At 40.6% G+C, this 25,533-nt stretch overlaps 1 protein-coding gene across 3 annotated transcripts in view; it reads left to right on the top strand.

The window, feature by feature from the left end:
- The window catches only part of ADK (adenosine kinase), a 594,014-nt gene that overhangs the window by 383,202 nt on the left and 185,279 nt on the right, over positions 1–25,533 (top strand). For all 3 annotated transcript variants that reach the window (XM_033941773.1, XM_033941775.1, XM_033941774.1), the window contains exon 7: positions 10,225–10,395. In XM_033941773.1, coding sequence (XP_033797664.1) covers positions 10,225–10,395 — 171 coding nt within the window. The remainder of the gene's footprint in view (positions 1–10,224; positions 10,396–25,533) is intronic.

Here is a 25,533-nt window from a genome sequence, read left to right as displayed (position 1 = left end):
AAAAAAGTTTTAACAATGGAAATAATAATCTCAAAGCACAATCAGTAAAGTAAAATAACTAAGAGGGAAATGGTATAAAATGTATCTAAGCAAAGTAAAAGAAGTAAGAAGAAAGGGTAAATAAATAAAAAATGGGATAAAAGAATGAGTAAATAAAAGTTAAAGATCATCCCGGCAGGCCAATTAGTTTTTATTTTGAAAGAGGCCAAAGTACAGAAGTTGAGCTCCATGCATTCTCTAGAAATAATTGTGTTTTTCTCAGAATCTGCACAGAAATTGAAAGTATTTATTTACCATCTAGGTAGTAAGGCAATTTAGAAAAATAATTTGAAGCAATAGAACTGGCTGATACAATTGAGTTTAGTCACTCTGAAACTATAAATTATTCTGAAATTGTAGTACACCAAAGTTTTACCACTTTCAAATCTATAGCAAAAATTTTAATAACTGGAGAGCATTGCTTAAATGCTAGAGAAAATAAAGATTAGAATTCAAAAACACTTCTGTCAAAAATAGTTCATTTACTGTGTAAGTTTTAAAAATATCCTTTAATACAGTAACATAGTAAATGACAGCAGATAAAGTCTGCCCAATAGTTACATGCATTATAAATTCTTTATTAAATTAAATCATCTTTTTTTCTTTGATTTTCTGAACCATAGACTGTAGAAGTCTGCCCGATACTGTCCTTAGATTCTAGCTAGAGAATGGCATGGTGGCTTTTACCCGCCGAAACAGTGGGAGAAAAGAAAGTGCTCACCGCGGGTACGGGGATAAGGTCACCCACCTCCCCATGGAGCAGTGAATGGCCTTGTCTCCGCTGTTAAGGGAGGGAATGCGTGCAGCCCCCGATCACGTGCAGCCCCCTCCTTCCTTCCTACCTACCGATTGCCGCCGCAGCTATCTCCCTCCCTCCCTTCCCCTTACCTTCATGGCACATTTTAATTTAATTTGTACAAGCAGCCAGAGCCTGAAGTCACGTGTATCTCCGGAAGCTTCTCCTCTGACGCAACTTCCGGTTTTGTCAGAGGAGAAAGTTCCACAGACATATGTGACTTCAGGCTCCGGCTGCTTGAACAAATTAAATTAAAATGTACCACAAGGGGAAGGGAAGGAGACAGATGCTCGGACCGCTGAAGGGAAGTGGAGAGAGGGAAGGGGAGTGGAAAGGAATAGACGCTGAAGGGGGTGGAGGGAGTTGTGGAAAGGAACCGACGCTGAAGGGAAGTGGGGAAGAGAGAGTGGGGAGAAGACACTGAAGGGAAATGGGAAACAGAGGGGGGTGGAAAGGAACAGACACTAAAAGGAAATGGGGAAGAGAGAGAGGGGAGAAGGCGCTGAAGGGAAATGGGAAAGAGAGAGTGGGGAGAAAACGCTGAAGGGAAATGGGGAAGAGGCACTGAAGGGAAATAGGGAACAGAAAGTGGGGAGGAGACGCTGAAGGGAAATGGAGAACAGAGAGTGGGGAAGAGACGCTGAAGAGAAATGGGGAACAGAGGGGGTGGAAAGGAACAGAAGCTGATGGGAAATGGGGAAGAGAGAGAGGGGAGGAGACGCTGAAGGGAAATGGGGAGCAGACGCTGAAGGAAAATGGGGAACAGAGAGTGGGGAGGAGACGCTGAAAGGTAAGAAGACAGAGGTGCCAGACTATAGGGGGAGCGGAGGGAAGAAGATGGGTACTAGACCAATTGGGTGGGGGAGAGATGGAAGGGAGAGGTACAGTAACGGAGCAAATGGAAGAGGCAGAGAGAAAGCAGACAATGGATGGAAGGAATTGAATGAGGAAAAGATGAGGAAATCAGAAACCAGACAACAAAGGTATGAAATGCAGAAATGCCATGTACTAGAGCGTAAATGGAAAAAAATCAAAATCCACCGCAGATAGACAGTCTTGGAGGGACAGTATCAAGTTCTACAATACAGTACTAAAAAAAGCAAGGAAGAATTTTTACGATGACAGAATCACTAGATCCAATAACCAGAGCAGAACATTGTTTAACATCTGGCGCTCCTTAACCTCTAAAAATGACTCCTCTATTCTCCCCTCCTCTCTAGCAGCGGACGACCTAGCAAAATTCTTCAATGAAAAGGTTGCTACTATAAGAAGTATTTGGAGCACCATACAATCTATTACTAACTGCTCGGAAGAGATCTCTATGGACATTGTAATCCTTCGCTCTCAACATCCCTACTTTGCACAATCAAATTGTCCTCCTAAACTCATTGATACCATGTTTGTGACTGCTCTCATGCACATTCTGAAAAACTGGAAATCATCTTCGTTATTAGACTATACTTTTTGGTGGAACTCTCTGTGTATGTACCATAGATTTGAATCATATGCATATGAGAAAAAAATTACATCCAAAACCCTCACGAACTTGAAGTTTAACAAATCACCTTGGTCATTCCTAGATACCTATGTACGTTCTGCTTCGTAGACACTTCTGTCTTCCTTTTCTTTAATTTCCTTTTCTTTATTTTTCTTTCATCTTTCTCCCTTTTTTCTGTTGTTCTCCCTCACTTTCTTCTTATATTCTCTTCACATGCAGTTCTAATAGTAGGAACCTTTCTCACTGTTATGTTCCTCTATAGTTAAATATAGATTTATATGCTATTTATACAGAAAGCTTTATTTTGACTTCATATATTTGAACTGCTTCCTGTATTTTCTAAAAATACTCAATAAAAAACTATTGAACTAAAAAAAAAAAAAAAAGTACTTTTCCATCAACAGCCACTTACAATTCTCCATCCCTATCCCAAATAGACAGATCCTGGACAGTCTTTGAGCATGTATTCGAAGCCCAGGTCTCTAAACTATGCCACAAATTAAGATCCTGCAAATGTGCCTTGGACCCGTTCCCTTCCTACCTTTACGAGAAAATTCCTGTGCAGGCTATTTCATCTCTCACCAGACGTATCAATCGGTCTTACTATCTGGCCTATTTTCTGTACAAATGGGACACATTGCCTTGACCCCCACTTCTGAAAAAATGCTGATCTAGACCCATCCTCCCCTTCCGGCTATTGTCTTATAGCAAATATTCCTCTCCTGACCAAAATGCTCGAGGCTATTATATCCACTCAGCTCTCATCTTACTTAGAGAGATTCTCCATTCTATTACCTTGCCAATATGGCTTTAGACCCAATTTCAGCAATGAATCCCTGCTAGCCTCTTTAATCTCAAAGATCCAACAACTTTAATCTCGTAATAAGTTTGCTATCCTACTACAATTCGATCTATCTGCGGCCTTTGATATTGTCCACCACGATATCCTAATTTACTAACTTTCTGAGATAGGCATTGATTCTACAGTCTTAGACTGGTTCTCGAAATTTTTACAATCCCGCTCTTACACTGTTAACATGAATGGAACCATGTCTTCTCCTTGGAGTCCGCTATGTGGTGTTCCCCAAGGATCACCTCTGTCCCTTATTCTTTTCAACATTTATATGTCTTCTTTGAAATTCTTCCATCTATCTCCCTTTGAAACTCTATTTACATATGCAGATGACATCCTTGTCCTTCTTGAGATAGATTCGAACCTCACTAACCTCACCGAAAATATAACAGCTTGCATAACAAAACTCCAATCCTAGGCCTTCTCTGTACAAATGAAGCTGAATGAGTCCAAAACAAAACTACTCTGGCTTGGCCCAAAACTACTCTGGCTTGGCCCATGCTCATTCCACTACCTTCTGGTCCCACACTGCAGATCAAATTCTCAAGCAAAGTTTTGTGCATCATTATTGACTCTACACTTTCCTTTAATGATCATCTCAACTCTCTGGTAAAAAAAATGTTTTTTTTTAGTCTTCACATGTTGAGGAAAGTGAGATCCTGCTTCTGTCAACAACATTTTGCTGTCCTTGTACAATCAATCATTCTTTCCAGACTGGACTATTGTAATTCCATCTATCTATGTCTAACCAAGAAAAATCTTCAAAGACTTCAGCGGATCCAGAACACTGCGGCTAGGCTGATCTTTGCAAAAAAGCAAATTTGATCATGTTTCCCCACTTCTGTCAAAACATCTAGGATTCACTTTAAATGTACCTGCCTAATTTTCAAGATCCATTCTTCCTCCCCTAATTCCACTATCCTGGAATTCTTTGAGTCCTGACACTACCAGATCCACCCACAAACTCAAACTATCTTTCCCCCTCGTTAAAAGGTGTCATGTATGCAGGTAAATTAGGGAAATCCCTTTTCTTCAAATTCACAGAGATTTGGAATAACCTCCCTGCCCCGCTGCTGAACCTAGGCTCATTCCAATTATTCCAAAAGCATCTGAAAACCTGGCTTTTCTCCAAAACGTAAAGCTATCTATTTAAAATGTAAAGTTAGCTATCCTCTTCATAACCTCTAATTTCTTATTTATGTCCTTCCCTCAATTATTGAATTTGCCTGTAAACCGTGCCAAGCTCTATCTTTATGGAGATGATGCAGTATACAAACTTAAGGTTTAATTTAGTTTAAAGGTAGAAAAATAAATTTCTATTTCTTTTCTTTTTTCTTTTTTTTTTTTGCTTTTGGATAAAGTAGTATATTAGTTGTGTTGATAAAAATTTATAAACAAAGCCCTGCCAGTTGAACATCTCTTAAGGACATAAGCAGTGCCTCTGCTGGGTCAGACCAGAGGTCCATCGCGCCCAGCAGTCCGCTCATGCGGCGGCCCATCAGGTTCAGGACCTGTATGATAATCCTCCAGCTATACCCTTCTATTCCCTTTTCCTTCAGGAAATCATCTAATCCCTTCTTGAAACCCAATAGCGTACTCTGTCCTATAACATCCTCTGGAAGCGCATTCCAAGTGTCCACCACCCTTTGGGTGAAGAACTTCCTAGCATTGGTTCTGAATCTGTCCCCTCTCAATTTTTCAGAATGCCCTCTCGTTCTTGTAGTTTTCTAAAGTTTGAAGAATCTGTCCATCTCCATGCTCATGTCTCTATCATGTCCCCTCTAAGTCTCTGTTTTTCTAGGGAAAAGAGCCCTAGTTTCTCCAATCTTTCAGCGTATGAAAGGTTTTCCATACCTTTTATCAAGCGCGTTGCTCTTTTCTGAACCCTCTCGAAAATCGCCATATCCTTCAGCAGCCAGAACTTTGATTTATAAAATTACAATTGTACAGAATATTGTTTCTTTTTATACTTTAAGAAAATAAGTTCAGTATAAAACTATTCAAGGCTTGTGTGGATGGGATCAGATGGTTTGTGGGGACGGGGACCAAGCTCAACGGGATGGGGACCATGCTCGCGGGGATGGGACGGGGATAAGCTCACGGGGATGGGGCGGAGATGGGGACATATTTTTTCCCTGTGTCATTCTCTAATTCTAGCTACTGGAGTTGCTGTTGAAGATCACTCCAACCTATCTGAACCATCTCATCATTTGCGGGATACAGACCATAAAAGTCTGCCCAGTGCTGATCTCAAGTTCCAAATTACTGGAGTTCCCACTGAAGTCCTCTCCAGCCCATCCTAAACCAAATTGCTATATTCGGGATACAGACTATGCAAGTCTGCCAAGTACCAGCCTTAGTTCTTCAATTTATACCATTCATTTTCTAATTAGAGATCTTCTGTGTGTATCCCATGCTTCTTTGAATTCAGTCGCCATTTTCATTTCTACCACTCTCTCAGAAGGGCATTCCAGCTATCAACCATTCTCTGTGAAAAATAATTTTCTAACATTACTCCTAAGTCTATCACCCAGCAACCTTAATATATGCCCTCTAGTTTCACCATTTTCCCTTCTCTGGAAAAGATTTGGTTCTATATTAATACCTTTCAAGTATTTAAACAGTCTGTATCATATCTTCCGTATCCCTCCTCTCCTCTAGGCCTTACAGTTCTTTAAATAACTTTCAAGTTAAATTTCAAGTTCAATTTATTTGATATACCACAAATATAATGAATCACTGGGAGCACAGTTATCAGAAATTGAATTTATTATTTCTTTGTGATTGCATGCTTTCACCCCAATGAGGTTGAAGCAAAGTGCATAGTATAATAAAATTATATCAAACATACATAGTAACCCAATCCATCCCCATATTTCACTGCATATGATGGTAAGCAAATAGTATTGAAGGCACAGTATTTGATGCTGTAAACAGTGTACATAACATGATAACATGTCTCATCTAGTGCTATAGTTTGACAGTTCAAAGAACTTCTTAAATGGCAATTTAAAAGTATCACTGCGTATATTGTGGATTTCAGAAATATTGCATAACTACTTGGATATAGCTGCCTTTTCCAACATGTATCCTACTTGTTCTGTTTTGGAATTTTATTTCACAGTGGTAGGGGTTTTCAATCTAGACCTCTGGTCACATCAAGCCACTCTGGATTTCAAGATGTCTACAGTGAATATACATCAAATGAATGTTCATGTACTGCCTCCATTAAATACAAATTTATTTCATGCATATTCATTGTGGATATCTTGAAGGCCTGATTAGCTGGATGTGTCCCGAGAACTGGGTTGAGAGCTCCCTGCACTGTGGTTTTCAGTTCTTTTGAAAATCCCCCATTATTTTTAACAAGAAATTACCAATAAAAGATGATGGACTTGAGTGGCAAGTGTACTGAAGTAGACTATTGAAACGTGCATTAACAGCACTGTTTACATGCAGTTTAAAATCTATGGGGTTCATAATAAAAAATTTTTTAAAAAAGGCCTAAAACGTGTCTTAAATGGCTACTTGGACGATCAAAAAGCCTGATCGTCCAAGTACCCATAACCAAAGCTGCTTTTAGACGTATCTAAAACCAGCTTAGGCCTTCCCCTGCCACTAAACGCACAGAGAGAAAAGAGGCTTGTTTAGAGGAGGGGAAAGGGCGGGAGGTGGGCCGACCTACACCTAGGCGTGCAGCAGGTATAACCAAAACCTTAGGCAGGTTGCCTAGTCGGCACTTATATCTTTTTGACTTAGACAAAGTCAAAACAGGTCTAAGTGCCGAAAAAGGGGCCGCTGAGCTGATGGCCACTGGCGCGATCAGTTCAGCGGTCCGGCAACCTACCCACCCACCCACCACAACCATCGCGGTTTGCAAGTGTTTTGCAAGACGAGCAAAACATTCAGCAAACTTTTGTCTCGCAAACCGAGCACCACCCCAATAAACGAGCACTTACAGCTCCAGGCAGCGCCGCTTCAGGGGGATATCTCTTCCGTCCGTTGGACAGCCTTCCACGCCAGGTGCCTTCCGCATGTTGGAAAGCCTCTGAGCCTACGCAGCTGAGCACCATCCCACCTGCACGTTGCGTATGATCACGCACAACGTTGATGATTGATGTGTGTAATTATATGCAATGTGCAGGTGAGACGGCACTCGGCTGCGTGGGCTCAGAGGCTTTCCAACATGCGGAAGGCACCTGGCGTGGAAGGCTGTCCGGTGGACGGAAGAGATATCCCCCTGAAGCGGCGCTGCCTGGAGCTGTAAGTGCTCGTTTATTGGGGTGGTGCTCGGTTTGCGAGACAAAAGTTTGCTGAATGTTTTGCTCGTCTTGCAAAACACTTGCAAACTGCGTTACTCGAAAACCGAACCACTAAAATGATTCAATAAAGAAAAAGGATTGTGCAGAAAAAGTACATGGTAAAGAAATTGTTTGATGCAATACACTTATAACTGAAAAGGGTCATTATTTCTAGATTGCCATATGTACTTTTTCAGATTTCTATGTTTCGATATCAAGTGATAATCAAATTACTGCAGTGCAGCCAAATTATGTAATCATTAACATGGAACAGACATTTTCACCATTATCAAAAATATCAGAAATAAATCTATATCCAATTAGCCCACATCAAGGGAGTGAAATAGCATCATATAAATTGAAATAATGTATAGGTAATCAAAAAAATTAGAGTCAAGTCCCTGCTACATACCCTATTCTAACTGACTTTAAAAGGAGGATATACAACTTGAGAACACAAAACTACACCACCTAAGTAGCTGCCAACTTACTTATTTAAGCAATTTGGGGGGGGGGGGGGAATAATGTGGATGCAATGTATGTTTCTTTTTCTTTCTTTTTTTAATAGATCTTTATTGAATTTCCTAACATTGGAAGTGCATTACAGATAATATAATATAATTTTATGTTGTAATGTATGTTTCCATTGTTATTTTGTATTTCTCTGTGAATACGTACAGTTCTTTTTATGTTAAACTGCATAGAACTGTGAGGTGTTTGAGGTATACAAATGGAGTGTTATATTATTAGCATCAAGAAAACTCTCTAGTTGAATTGGGTCAAAAAATATAAAATTCATTCCTTGTCAACCCACTAGATATTTGCAAGGGAAGTGTAAAAAAAAAAGAAAAAAGCTCCAAAGGTCAAAGTCCAAGGCTTAAGCTGAGCTCTAGAAAATATTTTTGCCATAATTGAGTAGCCTTATCCACATCTGGGAAAATCTGTACCTTCTGTCCACAAAACTGATTATCTTTATTCTTAAAGTAAGCAAACCATAAGTTTTCAGAGGTGAAGGTCACAAGTAAAGTAGCTCTTGTAGAAACAATGGGCTCCTTTTACAAAGCCACGCTAGGGCCTTAACGCACGGAATAGCGCGCGCTAAATTGCCGTGTGCGCTAGCCGCTACTGCCTCCTTTTGAGCAGGCGGTAGATTTTTGGCTAGTGCGTGTTATAGCACGCGCTAATCCGGTGCGTGTGCTAAAACCGCTAGCGTGGCTTCGTATAAGGAGCACAATATCATTAGAATTTTAAAGAAAATTAGTAAGATCTAAACTAGGACCCACATTTGTATCCATAGCACCCTCATCAGGATCTTCTACTCAGAAAGACTGAGAAATATAATAACTCTGTGCAATTTGAGAGTTGTTCTGAAATTTTTAACCTTTCCTTGAAAAATTTTGTCAAAAGATAATCAATTGTTAACAGTCTGGCCTGGGGAAAATTTTTAAAAAATCTTAAATTTCTAGATCGAAATTAGTTTTCTAACTTCTCCATCCCAAGCTGGGATTGACAAACTATCTGTAATAAAGGCAATGTTAGAAGCTTGTAAAATGGAAATCTTAGGTTCCAAAATCTGGGCCTTTTTTGAATATGAGAACATGTTCAATCAACTGCTTCTAACTTCAATTTCTTCAGTAAAGGTTATTTTCTTTGTTTTTGTGTAATATCAGTACATCATTCTCTTCTTGATTAACTATATCTTACAAGTCTATTAGCATAATGAGAAATGAAACCCTATCGCTTATCAAATTGTTTTCCCCTTGTTTTCAGACTCCTTTTCCCCTGAAGTTCTACAGGAAAACTCTGGACTTCTTACCAGATAAAGGGCTGCTTTTACAAAGATGCAATAGCGGTTTTAGCACTGAATTGCCGCGCGTGCTAGATGCTAACGCCAGCATTGAGCTGGCATTAGTTCTAGCCGCGTAGCGTGGGTTTAGCGCACGCTAAAATGCTGCGTGCGCTAAAAACGCTATCGCAGCTTAGTAAAAGGAGCCCAAAGTTTCAAAGGGAGGTCTTTATGAAAACCATTCCTTTAGCATTCCTCTTGTGCTAAGAGCTGATACACTAGAAACGATAACATAGCTAGCTTTCTTCCCTCCCTGTGAGGTTTTTTGCTTTGCCTGTGCCTCATTGGTGCCTAACACAGTCTCATGGGCAGCAATGCAGTGGCTGGACTCACCAAGATGGACTATGAAACCTACTATATGGCAATTATATATTCAACTCTAGAATATTCCAAGCCGCTTCCAGGGATCCTAAACTGGGCCAAATGGTTAGAATATCAACATCATATATGCATTTTAGAAAGCTATTAAAAACCCATCTTTTCTCAAAATTCTTGTAATCCCTTTCAGAGCAGCATACTGATGTGAAACTGGTGTTAACTCGTTGATGCCAATATTCTGTCTATTGTAGCTCACGGACAATGGTCAGCCCATCTCTTTTGTAAACCTCATAGAACTAAAGGCTTTTGCGGTATATAAATAAAAAATTATGTTATGTAATATTTATTGATCTTTGGTAATTGTTTCATGAATGATCCTAGTTGTACTAATATTTTGCGATCTTTACTTTTGCGTCACTGCTTAATGTGGTCTTTCACATCTTATTTGCATTCAGTTGAAATTTACATTTTTGTATTTCATAAAATATTTTTCTGTTTAGCAGATATAAACTGAATTTTATTTTCCTGTTTGCTCACTATTCCTGTCTATTCTTTTTTTGTGTGTGTTTATAGGGATTTTTCCTTACTGTTTCACCAGAATCAATCCTGAAAGTAGCCACTCAATCTTCTGAGAACAACAAGATCTTCAGTCTGAATCTCTCTGCTCCATTTATCAGCCAGTTCTACAAGGAACAACTGATGAAAGTTATGCCTTATGTTGACATCCTTTTCGGAAATGAGACGGTAAGCCCTTACTTTAAGAAAAAAACTTCTGTGAGCCTTGGAATTGAACTGGCTCCTGGTAAAAAAGTGAGCTGAATTTAAGTTATGCTGTTTAACATCTAAAATCTTATATGGAGATGCTTCTGATAGTTCCTCCAGATTCACTGAACTATTAGGCAGATCTGTAGAATATCATAACTCTGAGCATCTGACTTTATCCTTTCGATCTCTGAAAGGGATAAAATACAAGTTGATTCACTACAAATCACAATCACTGCTTCCCCACCCCACCATTTTATGAAGCCACTTTATGTTTTTTTTTTATTGCCGGCCACACTGATAAAAACTCCATGGAATTTCTATGAGCTTTGGAGCTTTTACCACTGCAGTCAGTGATAAAAAGACCCTTCATAAAAAGGGGAGGAGGGGGTCAGTTATCAAACTACAAAAGTCTGGAATTCACTTCCTGTAGAGACTCATATTACTGCTATATACCGTATGTTCTATTTCACAAAAATCTAAAAACATGGCTATTTCAAAAAGTCTGTGTTAGATGTTTAGTTTGACCTTGACTCTGCAATGTATGGTTATCTCTGTGTAACGCAAATGCTGTATGTACCCAATATTTTAGAAGAGTATGTTAGGAATTTAGGCAGTTTTTGATTTTGAACTATATTTTTTCCTGTGTATAGTTAAAATGCCGATTGTAACATAAGCACACACACAATTTAGTGATCTTTGAAGGAACAAAGGATTTACATTGATGACCCCCTGAAACAGACGCTTTGCCGAAACATTTCCTTTGAGGCCCATTGTGCTCTTTTTACTTTGCTTGGAATATTTTTCTAAAACTAATAAAATACAAAAACAGATTGCCTAATTCAATTGCATACAGAAAAACGTTTGCAATAACATCTTTACTTAAGGGTTTTGTATCGCCTGAGAAGGAGAGGTTACATTTGTATTATTCCGGGTATGCCTAGCTTCTTTCTGATGTAATCTACAATAAACTTGCAAGGTATTAATGGAATATAAGTGTTAGATTAGCCAATAGCGTGTCTGACTTGTGTATAGTCAAATATTTTCAATGAAACAGCATGTGTTGAGCAAAAAAGCAGAACAATTTGCAATCACTTCAAGGATTAGCAAACAATCAAGCTGTGTAGCCAGGTGTTAAAGTTTTTAGCTGACATATTTCATTAAAGGAGGAGGTGGGACTTGAGAGATGTCATTGTGGAGGAGAAGACAAGGAGGACACAACTGAGGGAAAGATGGGTACAGAGGATTCTATATAAAAAACAACTGCATATGATCTGAATTTTTTTCATGAATAGCAGTTGGAAAGCTGCCATTGCTTCAGCTCTTAGGGTGTTTATGGCAGGAATTGTTGAATGCCAGATTTCTGTCTGGCATCAATAGAATGAATGTGCTGGGGGCTGGCTAAGACATTTTCTGATGCCCGCCCTCCTTCTTAGACCTCTAAGGAGTATGCACTTGAGTTTAGTTTCTTTTCCTTTAAATAAAGCATGGGGTCCATCTAATCTTTTCACTTGGCTTTTTGAGCCCCTGTCCTACACACAGCTTTTACAAATCAGTTTATTTCTGACTGGCATTTTTATCCATGTATCTTTACCATAGGACTTCATAGGGACCCCTAAAGAAGACATTCTGTGGAAACATGGACCGTTTTGGGTCTAGGGTCCAAAGCTTTTCAGCAGACTGTGTCCTAGAAGTTTTTATGTGGTTTGCCAAGTTTTAATATTATTTTAATATTAATAAAGTCCATCTCAGGAACATCATTTCTCCACATTGATTTTTGTCTGTGGAGATCATTGGGTCAATTCTCCCAGTTATGTCTTTATTACTGAGAAACAACTCCATATGCTGGGCTTAATATTTACAGGTTTGGCACATGGAGTTTGGACATGAGGAAACACAGGTTGAGTTTAGATTTTATGTGATTTATTTTTAAATTTATTAGAATTAGAAATTATATACAAGAACATTCTTGTTAAAGAAATACAGAAGGAAATCACTACAGCGAAGTATTATAGAAAAAATTAAGTAACTTAAATAAATCTTCCTTAGACCCCAATTAAGCGGGGAAAGCCCAGGAGACATTAAAGAGGAGATTATCTATTTCAAAAATCCAATTATATAGGCATAACTTAACAACTATCCCACATTCATACTTTACTGTTCATTAACATTAAACATTTCCAGTTACCAACTTCTTCATATCTATAAATACTTTTAGTTGCTCTGGGGCAAAGAAAACATATTTTAACCTCAAATATTTTATCATACATTTGCATGGATAAGACAATAAGAACGAGGCTCCCAAAGAGACCATTGTGAGAAACAATTTTCTTCACTCTTGTGTTTGTTTAGTTACGTCTGGGAATATCCAAACCTTTTTTTTTTTTACCATAGAATGGCACCTGAGCATTTTAAAAAAACAACCTGAAAATAATACTAACGTCCTGTTCAAACACAAAGGACATCAATAAAGTCACTCTTTCAGAATTTTCTGAAAGAGTTAATTCAAGTATATCAGTGATAGTTAAAGATGCTTCATTTGCATTTATTTGTAAATTCTCTGGATCAACTCCCATTTTTTTTTTCCCAGGCAAATAGTAGATACGATTAATTGGAGGAATATTTTCTAAGGAAAAACCTAGATCTTCAACCCAGTATTTTTTAAGTAACTCAATAGGAGTCGCAGTCAGAGATTTTGGAAAGTTCAAAAATCTCAAGTTCAGTCTACGGTTAAAATTTTCCAGTTGTTTAATCTTTCTATTGAGAACAATTTTTTTTCTTTCATTAACCCAGGCGTTATATCTTGCAACTTTTCTGCCTTGTCTGTAACTTTCTTCAGCTCTAAGAAAAACTCTTCCTTTGTCCCATCCAGTTTCTTCCCCAGAGCTTCTACAGTACTTACAAGAGTTCAAACTTCATAGGAAGACTTGGAAACTGAAGTGTTCAATGTCTGGAGAGCTTCCCAAATACTCTCCAATGTTACTGCCGTTGATCTCGCTGGCTGGGGGATAGCATCTACTACTGCTTCCAGCTCTCCCTGCTCTTTTCCAATTCTCGCAGCTACAGCCCCTTGGATTGGGGTTTCCCCTATCGAATTACTCTCGCCAGGATCCACCAGCTGAGCCGTGGTGGGAGCAGGACGCAACAAAGGATATAGTAGACTGCACTCCAGGCAATTGTAGGATCAAAGTGAAGGCAAACCCCCCAAATGGAGCGCTGAGCAGATGAGAAGGTTCTTGCCACCAAGGGTTCAGGCTGAACACTTCCTTTTCTTTTTAAATGCAGCATATTGTTTTTTTGTTTTTTTTTAGGAAACGAAAGAACCTCTGGTTCCAAAACGAGAGCGCTTCACTATGCTGCCGCCATCTTGGATCCGCCCCCTCTTTTATGTGATATTTAACTGACACATTCAATTATTGTATTGCATGAAACATTTTGCGGAGTTGGCACAGTTACTCAAATTATTTCATTTTATTGTTTTCTAAACATGAAGTTCATTTGTTTTTTTATTAACTTAAGAGGATGTAGCTGTATATTCATTTTGATGACCTGTTAAACACAGTAAATGATGGCAACCAGTTTGCCCAACAAGGTGGCTAGAGCTGCACCCACTACTTTGTGCAGGCCCTAGTCACCCATAATGGGGATGATATATGGTTATAACTAATGATTGCCGACAGTATTCATCTTACCAGTCTAGATGCCTTCACTTACCCTATAGGCTACACAACATCCCTACTTGTAGTATGTGACAATAAACTGATCTAACACATTGGAGTTGTCAAAACTTCCTGTCTCTTGCCATTTGCAGGACACAGACAATAGAAGTCTGTCCGACATTGGCCTCCATTTCCACTTTCCCACTAGTCCTGCCCAAGATAACATCTCATCACCTCAACAGCCATGTTGTGTTTTCATCTTCTTTCTTTTCAGGCATATCCTGTGTCTATCAACATAAAAGATGAAAACTGTGGAATCGATGATCTTGATGCAAAGTTTTATTCAAAAATCGTCACATAAAGGGTGCAGTTCAATAATCCAAACCAATGATACACAGTACCTTGTTTGCTTCATAGCATACCATACCAAATTTTGTGGTCTACACCATATTGGACCCCAGAAGAAGGCCTTCTGTGAATGAAACATGGACCATGTCGGGTCCACACCACTATATTTTTCCCAGTTTTTTTGTGGAATTCTCTTGGTGAATCTAGTTGTTATCCCTTGTGTATATCCCATTCATTTTTGAATTGGCTCACCATTTTTGATTCTATCACCTCTCTCGGAAGAACATTCTAGGAAAAAGTATTTCCTGACATTGCTTCTAAGTCTACCTCCCTGCAATCTTCATTCATGTCCTCTAGTTCAATCATCCCTACATCTCTGGAAGATGTTTATTTGAATATTAATAACTTTTCAAGTACTTAAATATCTATGAGATCATATTACCTCTCTTTCTCTTCTTTTCTTCAGCTTATACATATTGAAGTCCTCCAGTCTCCTCTTGCTTTTCTTATGGCACAAACCCTGTATCATTTTTTGTACCATGCGTAGAACTGAAGTTGTGGGCCAAGAATACATACTCCAGTTTTAAGTTTAATTTATTTCACACTTAGGCTAATGATGGCTGATAACTTAAATTACATATATTTTTGTTTGTTTGTTCTTTTGTATCACTATCAGCTTTTCCCTGATATGGTATGAAAAGCTGAAAATCCCATTCAAGCTGTGTTTTACTTTTCCAGGCCTTTTCATAATTGTGCACAATTATCTTTCAAAGCAGTAAATTATGCAACACTTCTCCCCAAATAAATTTCTGTAAAATTCAGAAGGGAATTTCTGTCAGATTAGAATGTATGATCTACCAGTACAGAAGGTCTGTTGGGCTTATTTCAAACTGAGACATGCCGTGGGCATTACATGTACTGAGGAGGATGCTTGGCCCAATATCCTCAACATCTATCTTGTTGATAGCTTGCTGTCTATTTTGAACATCTTCCCCTGTGGATACTAGTGTGGTAATCCTTTGTATAGGAAGAAAGCTGATGCCCAGGACATATCTAACAAGGCTCCTATTAATTCCAATTTCTGTGATAGACTTAGATGAAATTTTGGATAATTTATGACAAACTTCAGTAACTACAGCACCTGAATGGTTAAAAACATTGATCTCTCTCGCCTCCTTAAGGCATGTGCTTTACCTGATAGTCATCCAAATAGGGAGATACATATACACTCGGTTTGCACCAATATACGCTAAGGTCACTAGGCATTTTGAGATGGATTCTATAAATGGTGCCGTTGTCGGTGGGCGCTTAAAAAGCAGCTGTCAATCACATGTCAATCATGCAAGGACGCCAATTATAGAATCAAGCCTTCGGAAAAGGAAGGCACCAGAAATGTAGGCCAGGGTTTTCAAGACCTACATTTCCAGAACCTGCCTTTCATGTGAATCATGCCTATGGATGTGCTTTACAGCACCTAACGCCACTTATGATGTTGGCCATGCCTTTCAGTGGCTTTAGAAATTGTAAAGTACCTCTGTAAGTGTGATTCTGGCACAATATTTTTTAGGCACCGGTAGGGCACCTACCAGTGCCTAAGTAAGGCACCGTTTATAGAATATGGGCCTTTTTAAATACAAGAGATACTGACGAGCGTATTGGTATTAATAATTCCCTACTTGCTTTCTTAGCTGCCATTGCACTTTGAGCAGAAGATTTCAACATATCATTGATGACATCTAGATCCTTTTCCTAAGCTGTGACCCCCTAACGTGTGGAACCTTGCATCTTGTAGCTATCATTTTGGTTCCTCTTCCCTGCATGGCATCACTTTGCAGTAGCTCACGTTAAATGTCATCTCTCATTTGGATTTCCAGGCTCATAAAGGCTTGCAATTTTTTACAGTCCTTTTGTAATTTAACAACTTTGCTGATGGCACAAAATTATTCAAATTGAAGCACCTCTTTTATTGTTCCAGTTTCTAGAACACTTATAAATATGTTCAAAAGCAGCAGTCCCAGCACGAACCCTTGGGGAAAACATTCACAGTTTACCCTTCTCCATTGAAAATATTAACCATTTAACCCTATTCTCTGTTTCTACCTTTTGACCGGTTTATTTACACTGCTTCCTATCCCATGTCTTTCTTATTTCCTCAGGGATCATTTGTGAGGTACTTTATGTGGATTTTCAGAAGGCATTTAATATCAACTGGTTCACCTGTGTCCACATGTTTATTTACTCCTTCAAAGAAATATAGCAGATTGATGACGCAAGATTTCCCTTGACTAAATCAGTATTCTGGTGCACATGACACATGAGTCTTGATGATTGGGTTAACTTCCCCTAAATATGAGTTGTGCAGAAGGAATCTTACACTTTTTCTTCAATTCTGCCTCTTTCCTCAATAGGCTGTACTGCCCCTCTTCAGTTTTTTCCTTTTGCATGCGAGCTGGAAGGTGTCTTTCTGATCTGCTCTGAGAAATTTTGTTATTTTAAAGTTTTTTTTATCTGAATTTTGAGGCTTTCGGTACTTAAGAGGTCCCCAATAGCCCTGGGGCAGCTCTGCCTGGGAGAAGATGCAGACCATTTGAGTAGCAATCTACAGCTAACATGTCAACCCTTTAAGAAACCTGTCTAGCCATCCTGCACTAACAAAAAGCTTGGGTACCAATCCCCTAGAAGCAAGGCTTTCCCCTGATTGATCAGGCACTTAACCGTAGGCAGTTTGGCCCCGCAGAGGTCCAGAAGGACTTTGACCAACTGTGTTGTCTGTCGTTGTGTACCCCCTCCCCCCTCCACACACACACACACTGTTGCCATGCACAGGTCTGTGGGGGTTTGAGATCTCAATTTGGCTTCGGCCCAACTGGCAGTCCAAATATCGCAGCATCCTGGATTGGGGATATACTTGTTTTTTAAGAAGTGTCTTTCTCCACTATCCAGGTACAGTGTGGGCTATAGCACCACCACAAACCAGTGAGTAAAGTACATTATAGCCTATGTGAAAATTGGGGGTGGGAGTGGGGTATGCAAGTTGGTAGTTTATGGAGCTAAATATAGGGTCCCCCAACTCTAAAAACCCCTTCCCTGAATTTTTTGGACTTTGCTGTAGCTTTCCCAGGCCATTTTTGATGCCACAGCAGCCACCTTAGATTTCCCAATTTTGTTAAAAAAAGCTTGCATCTGCCTAAAATCAATTATAATGGACTCCTCAAATCTTTCTACCCCTCTATCATGCCAAGTTTACACTGGGTGATCGGCAGAGGAGCATCCATATGCCACGGCGCACGTGAGGAGGGGGGCAGGGGCCTTAGGCTTAGCCCTCTTTAAACTTCTAGGACTGGGGAACTGCAAGGGGCTTGTTTGTTAGGGAAAAAATCCCTCCAGGAACTATTGGAGAGCAAATTTGGCGAAATACAGATGCTTGGATGCCACAGAGCCTAAGAGACGACAAGGTAAATCCCTGAAAGGGTCCTCTGGGCTCCCTGCTCAGTTTTACCCCTGATTTTGTGAGTCTCATGTGGAAAGCTTACATAAATTGTCAGGGACCTCCTGTGCCCTCTGAAAGCGCGCCTGTGGCTACGAAAGGGGGTCTTGCTCCCCCCCCCAAGGTTCACTGCCCCCAGAGACGTTGTCTGATCAGGAACCAGAGGACCAGTCAGAAAAGGACTGGAGGTCAGAGTCCATGCTTTTACTCTCCCAGAGTGAATCTTTGCTCTTTGTTCTCAGGCAGAGGCCATTAGTCAAGAGGCGGTGGTGGCCTTTGATAAAGGGGAGGACTCGACTGTACATTGCCTTTGGAAACTAATAGCATTGCTGGAGATTATTATGGATTCACTGTAGGAGTTAAATTTAGAAGCCCTACAAACCTTGGCTTTACAGTGGTCTGTTATGAGCATCTCGAAGACTCGAACTGCATTTTTTTCCTACGCATTCTGACATTACTGTGCAAGTCATGGAGAATTAGGGTACCCCTTAGGGCTCCTTAAGGTCAGTTTTAACAATATCAAAGCTGTATCCCATGACTCCTGAATTTCAGCAGTTGTTTGTTCAGCTTAAAGTAGATTCATTGGTAACACAGGTTACCAAACATACTTCCCCATCTAGAGAAAGGAGGTGTCAATTTAAAGGACGCACAGGACTGTGGGGTAGATGTGGTCCTCAAAAGGCAATTTTAGGCCTTGGGAATTAAGGCACCAGCAGTGACCTTGATTGGGGCAGGCGCTAGCTATACCAGATTGCGTTGGACTGCCATGGTGAAGAACAACGTCTACCCCCAACTAGTATTGACAGTGGTTGACTATGTTGCAGAAGCTGTATATGATATAATCAGAGGCATGAGCAAAGTTTATGTCTATGCTATCTCTGCTCATAGAATGCTCTGGATCTGACAATGGGTGGAATATTCAGCTTCTAAAGCAACACTAAGCAGACTCTCCTTTAAGGGGCAAATGTTATTTGGTAAAGGACTGATCAATCTTATGGCTGGTGTGGCAGATCAATGCCCTAAAGCTTTGCTAGACAGCAGACCACGATCCCCTAGAGGGTTGGGTCGAACAAATTTTCGAGGCTTTCAGCAATGATATTAGTATTCAGGAAGAGCCTCGGGCCAGAGATCGTAACAAGGATCTAGATTGAACTATGAAAGCCCTAGGTGACCTCAATCCTCTGGGTGACTGTGGCAAGGCTCCTAGACATTCGAGTCATAGAGCCCTTACTTCCTGAAGAATCAAGCTTGGGCATATATATACTTCATAGTGCCCAAGAAAAATTCAGGTATCTGGAGACCAATCCTAGATCTGAAGTCTGTTAATGCAGCACTGAAAGTCCTGTAATTCCACATGGAGACCATTCGTTCATTGTGGCGATGGCACCGGGGAAATTTTAACCTCCCTGGATTTGACGGAGGCCTATCTGCATATTCCTAGAGCACAGAAAATGCCTGTCTTGGTAGCTCCAGCCAAATACATAGTCTCTGTCGAGGGGCATGCCCCTAGTCCGGATAGTCTAGTGGGTGATTCTGACCACAGATGCCAGTCTTTATAGCTAGGGGGCTCATTGCAATGGTCATCAAGTTCAAGGTCGATTGATGCTCTCTGAGGAAACAGACTGGAGCTGAGATCCATACGGCAGGCATCTCAGACACGGGGGAAATCCCTAGAAGGCCAAGCTGTCAGGGTGTTCTCAGACAATGACACAGTGTTGGCTTATGTCAAATGGAAGAGAGATAGCCGAAGTGCTCCCTTAAGACTGGAGGCCCAGTTTTCCCGTTGGGCAGACCCATATCAGCAGGCAATCTCCACATCTTATGTAGTGGGGGTAGAGAATGTACAAGCCAACTATCTCAGCCAGAAAATACTGAACTCGGGGGAGTAGTCATTGAAAGCCTTTCAATGCATTGTGCATTGTTGGGGATGACTGATAGTTGACCTGATGGCTTCGGCAGGCAACAATAAAGTAGGCTGCTTCTTCAGCTGAAGAGTCAAGTCCAGAAGTGCCACATTGGATGCCTTAGTATAACCGTGGTCATATAAAAAGCTGTTGTACGTTTTTCCCCCATGACCCATGATAGGCTTTGTCATTCGCAGAATAGCACTCCACCTGGAACTAGTAATCCTGGTAGCCCCAGATTGACCACAGATCTGGTCTACAGATCTGGTGCGCAGTCAGAGAGACAGATGTCTCAAATTTCTGGTACTGTACATCTAAATCTACTCTCACAGGTCTGATGCCCATGGCGAATCCAGAATGCTTTTCGCTTATGGCATGAGTGCGCAGCTTTAGCATTGAAAGGGTATTTGGAAGTGGTTATCACTACTCTCCTCGGAGCTAAGAAGCTGGTGACGCTTGGAGCCTATGTTAAGAATTGGAAGGTGTTTTAGCTTTGGTGTGCTAAAGACAATGTGGAACCCTGCAAGGCTCTGATTTCAAAAGTCCTGGCATTTCTGCAAGCCGGACTCTTGCGGTTGGGTCTCTCAAAAGTAGCCAACCTTTCATGCTTTAGAGCCTGAGTGGAAAAGGGTTCATTGGCTTTTCATCCTGATATAGCCAGATTCTTGAAGTAGGCAATCAGGTTACATCCTCTGGTACAACAACCTTTTCCATCATGGAACCTTAACATTGTTTTGCAGGGTCTTAGGCCCATATGCACTAAAATCATCCTTAAAATCCTGTGGGTCACTCTGGGGCCGACAAATTATCCGATTTTGAAACGGCGATTGATGTTCAAATGACTTCCAATGCAAATGAGTTTCACAGAGGTCTGGCACAATCCCATACAATCAGTTGTTGGAAAAGCTGACATGGAAAGCCCGAACAGCCGAGCAGCAAGGGAAGCTCTGAAGCAGCCATCTGCCACTCAGCTGTTCGGGGAAGGAAGTATTTTTTCTTCTTTTTTTTAATGGGCTCAGATGATGTGCCTGTGTTACACACACACACACAATATCTATCTCCATTTAAAAAAAAAAAAAGTTGTGCCGCCCTCCTCTCCCGATTACAGCCCCCAAACAAAAAAAAGAGGAAGAAGGATGGCCACTCCCTCATACCTCGGAAACCTGGACCACCCTACACTCCTGACCACCCCCAGTGAAGATCGTTGGCAGGAGGGATGCCCACTTTATCAGTACCCCCCTGCCCATAGCTTATATAGAAGACAACAGCGAGAGGAATGCCTAGTCCCTTCTATTGGCAAGCCTGCCTCTCTGAAAGGGGGGCCTTTCTCTTCCTGCACAATATCTGCTCCATTAAAAAAAGATTTTGTGCCTCCTCCCCCCCACCTCCCCGCCCTGCCGATGACAGCACTTCCCTACCACCCTCCCCTTCCCCTGATGACCCATCTCAGAACCAGAATGGAGTCAGGAGGGATGCCCACGCCTTCCTGCTACTGCAAAATGCCTCCAAGCCAGCCAAAATTGGCAGGTGGGTTGCCCACTCCCTGTTGCCATGGCAAACCCCCTCCTGCATCATCCAAAATTGGCAGGCAGGATGTCCAATCCCTCCTGCTCCATGACCCTCCCCCCCACAAGGCCCCCAAGATCTCATGGCAGTCAGTCACTAGTGGTTCTCCACAGAGGAGGCACGCAGGAAGGCCACTCCTGCTCCAGTTCACCACTGGACCACTGTGGATTATAAAAGGTAGGCGAGGAAGGCAGGAGGAAGTTAAAGGAAGGCACAGTCAGCTGGGACAGGAGATGGGAGGGATCCCTCCTCTCCTGGCCCACCGGGGATTTTAAAAGGAGTTGTGAGGGTGCGTAAAAGTTTTTTGAGTCTACTGGGACAGGAGGCAAGAGGGATCCCTCCTGTTCTAGACTACCACTGGCCCATCAGGTCTTAAGGCAGGCCTAGTGGAGGCCTGCAACAGGTCCGGGAGGGGGGCAGGTGGATGTTGACACAAATATAAGACAATACCCTCATTTTTGGGCCATTTTTTGGCCCCAAAATCTCAACTTACATTCGAGTATATATAGTAACTGTTAGCAAAAGAAGCCATACCTTTTAATGTGAGACACATGCAGGTTCATTAACTCTTCATCCCCAAAAAATGTTCATAACCTCTATTCCTAATTTTCGCTGGGTTTTACTAAACGGCGATAAAGGTTTCTACTGCAGCCGGCAAGTTAGATGCTCCGACACTCATAGAATTTCTATGAGCATCAGAGCATTTACCTCACTGGCCCACGGCAGAAATCTCTACCAGTGTTTAGTAAAATAAGTCCTTTGTTAAGAGTACATCTATCCATGCAAAATTTGCATTGTGGATCTTGCAGTTTAACTTAATTTGCATCTCAATTAACTTAATTCTAAAACAGAGGATTCTTAGGAGAAAAGAGAATAAGTAAAAATTGATGATAGAATACCTCAAAAGTACAGTGTGAGGCAGCAGGTCATTAGGCTTAATGTATTAATGATGGTGGACCGCAGCTGCAGGCTAAAGTTCGGACTTTTTATAGGATAGATATAAAAATTGAGATGGTCAATAAAAGTTATAAGACTATTCTTTAATGATAGAACTTTTCCAGAAAAATAATAGCCAGAAATTCTAGTACTATGAAATCTCTCTACCCCTATACATTGATTTATCAATCATAGAGTCTGTTCTTCTTAAGAAAAAGCATAATATACATGGCAGCTTCATATGTATTGCAAGACTAACAGAAGTACCATGTGAGGTGACTATTGCTATGGTAACTTCACACTTTCTTGTAGGAAAGTAAAACAAACAACATTGGCAAATGCCTGTCAGTATGCAAGTTGCTTTTGATATGAAGTAGCAGCAACTTAATGATCTGTTCTAAGCATCTGATTCTAAGTATAAATGGACAATGTTCAGTGGCAAGTAGTCATGTTAAGTCTTCAGTAATGACAAAGAAGGGGACTGCAGACAAATGTACAGGATGCAGGCAAAGTTTATTTAAAACAAAGAAACATTGTTGCAAACAAATAGACCACTATTAACAGAATATGGGACCCAACACGGTCCGTGTTTCGATCAACACGTCTTCTTCAGGGGTCCCATAAAATGGTCAAATCAAAAGATATGCAACAATGCCTGATCTGTATGCTGTGTTCTTAGCGATCAAAGTGTACTGCTGAAAAAACCTAAGCTTGTTTTCTGCAAGCAAGTTGCTCAGAAGAGTTTCAGATCTACTCTGTAGTTTTAATAATTTTGAATATTTTTTCTCAGTATTTGTATGGAGGCTCAGTGCCTAGAAGTTTCCACTTGTTGTAACCTCTGCCTGGGACAAGACACATAATTGAACTGCAGAAGTCTGCTGCTAGCAAGGTCAGCCCCTCGAGCACACCTAGCTAGCCACCCTGCTGGTATTTTTTTATAGCTTGGGGGCCATCCCCTGCGTAGCTGCTCACATCCCTGATTTAATCTGGAGCTTGAGCATAGGCTGTTTGGGATCATTCTCAGCTCATCTGAGATTAATAGTGGGCCAGCTGTGCGCGACAAGATTTTCTGGGAGTTGAGGCTCAGTCTGACCTCAGATCAACTGGCAGCCTGAAGACCAGGTTTGTTCAGCGAAATTGTGAGGCTACAAAGAAATACTGGTTATGGAGTGTCTTGTATGGGTGCAGAAGAATGACAGCACAACCAAAATATATACAGTATAGGACAGAGATACAAATACATGAACATATGAACAAGCACGTCCAACCCCTCACAAGGTTGATGGAGGGTTTCATGTGTTAAAGACCCTACCACTTAGACATTAACATTTTGGAGTATGGAAGAAATAGTCTGGAAGTTCTTCACAAAGAAGTGCTTGTCTAGGTACCTAGTATAAGTCAAGTATAAATCTTTCAAAAGCATTAAAGAATGCCTGGGGTTGTTTAGAAAAGTAACACATTTTAATTCTGTTTTTATAAGCCTAGTAAGCTATACTTTTTAAATTTGTGGTATAAGTTATATTCTTATAATGACAGCTTCAGGGTGGAATTTTTAACATGCTGAAGTGAGAGATATTTTGGAAATATTCTTGGTATCTTAAGTTCAGCATGCACCATATGGTGCCATAGAGTCAGATTTTTAGAAAAAATTACAAGACTGTAGGAGTATAAAGTATAAATTAGTTTTTGCTTTACAAGTAAAAAAAAAAAATCACCATCTTAATTTTCCATTTTTGTAGGATTATTTTAGGAACATAGAAACCAAGTTCTGAGCGAGCTGATGGATACTCAGTTTGGAGTCAGAAATAAAATATCCAATGAGCCTTTATTTAAATATGTTGACTAGGAAAGCCAGATTAAAATAAGTGTGGTTTTCAAATGGGTTTCAGGCAGTGACATCAATTTTAATATATTAGCTTTGTACCTAGGAAAAAAGTGGCATATGCACACAAGGCTATCCTAAGAAGGCAGGATGAATTTGGCTCTGCCCCCCCCCCCCACACACACAAACACCCCACAGTAGTCATGCTCTCAACATCTTCTGCAACCAGTGAAGGCATGGGGCATATGAAAAGGCAGCATTGCAAATATACTAGTCCCTGGACTACAGTATATTGAAACATCTCTTATTTGAAAATCGGAATAAAATTTTCTACCCAGAAACTACATGTGAGCAGAATACCTCACATGTACGCGGAATATGGATACACCCTCACCAAATATAGAACAAATGACTAGAGGTTACAAATAGAAATATGCAGAGAAAATAGAACTGAAAACCTCAAGAATTCTAACTTTGTCTACAGTATATGTAATGTAATGTAATTTATTTCTTATATACCGCTACATCCGTTAGGTTCTAAGCGGTTTACAGAAAATATACATTAAGATTAGAAATAAGAAAGGTACTTGAAAAATTCCCTTACTGTCCCGAAGGCTCACAATCTAACTAAAGTACCTGGAGGGTAATAGAGAAGTGAAAAGTAGAGTTAGAGGAAAAATAAAAATAAAATAAACATTTTAACAAGACAGCATTGATCTAAATACTTTGGAAGGTAGAAGAGAGGAGAGAAAGGAATAGAAGCAGAAGGGGGAGCCGTTGAACAGTAGAATTCTGGAGAAATTTAAATGATAGAAATAGAACAAAACAAAGACAAAAGGCAAAACAATAGATAAGATTAAAGATAAATCATAAGCTGGAAAGAAAAATAAAATAAAACTTTGTCTTCAATCCACGGTTTCAGCGTCAGTGATGAAGTGGAGCAAGTAAGTTTAGGAGGAGCGATTGACGTTTCCAGAAAGGGTTTCTTCAGGGAAGAGACTAGGCAGACAGTCCCAGGATGCCTATGTCTCCTCCCCTGCGATGTTCTCCCATCCATGCATTCCCTCCCAGACACACTGCCCGTGCCCCAGCCGCTCCAAGGAGGCTGCCCCAGATGAGGCCCACGGTGAATGCAGGATTCTCTCCTCTGCGGGAAAGCCGCCCGGAGCCGACAGTCGATCTTCTTAGCGGATTGCATGGTATAGTGCAAAACTTAGCATTTTTTTCCTGAACCACTACAAAATACTAAGATATCAGAGATCTGCAAGTACATTTCCATTCACTAAGCTGATTAAACCAACTTAGTGCCCCAACATGTAATTTGCTTAGACACAAGCCCTTACACCAGTCATAGAGCTGGCATGTGTATGACTATGTTCCAGAGATATGCCTATAACT

Source organism: Geotrypetes seraphini, chromosome 4 (assembly GCF_902459505.1).
Source record: "Geotrypetes seraphini chromosome 4, aGeoSer1.1, whole genome shotgun sequence".
In the NCBI taxonomy this organism is placed as follows: Eukaryota; Metazoa; Chordata; class Amphibia; order Gymnophiona; family Dermophiidae; genus Geotrypetes; species Geotrypetes seraphini.
The sequence above is the reverse complement of the archived record's forward strand: the minus strand, read 5'-3'. Positions and strand labels throughout refer to the sequence as shown.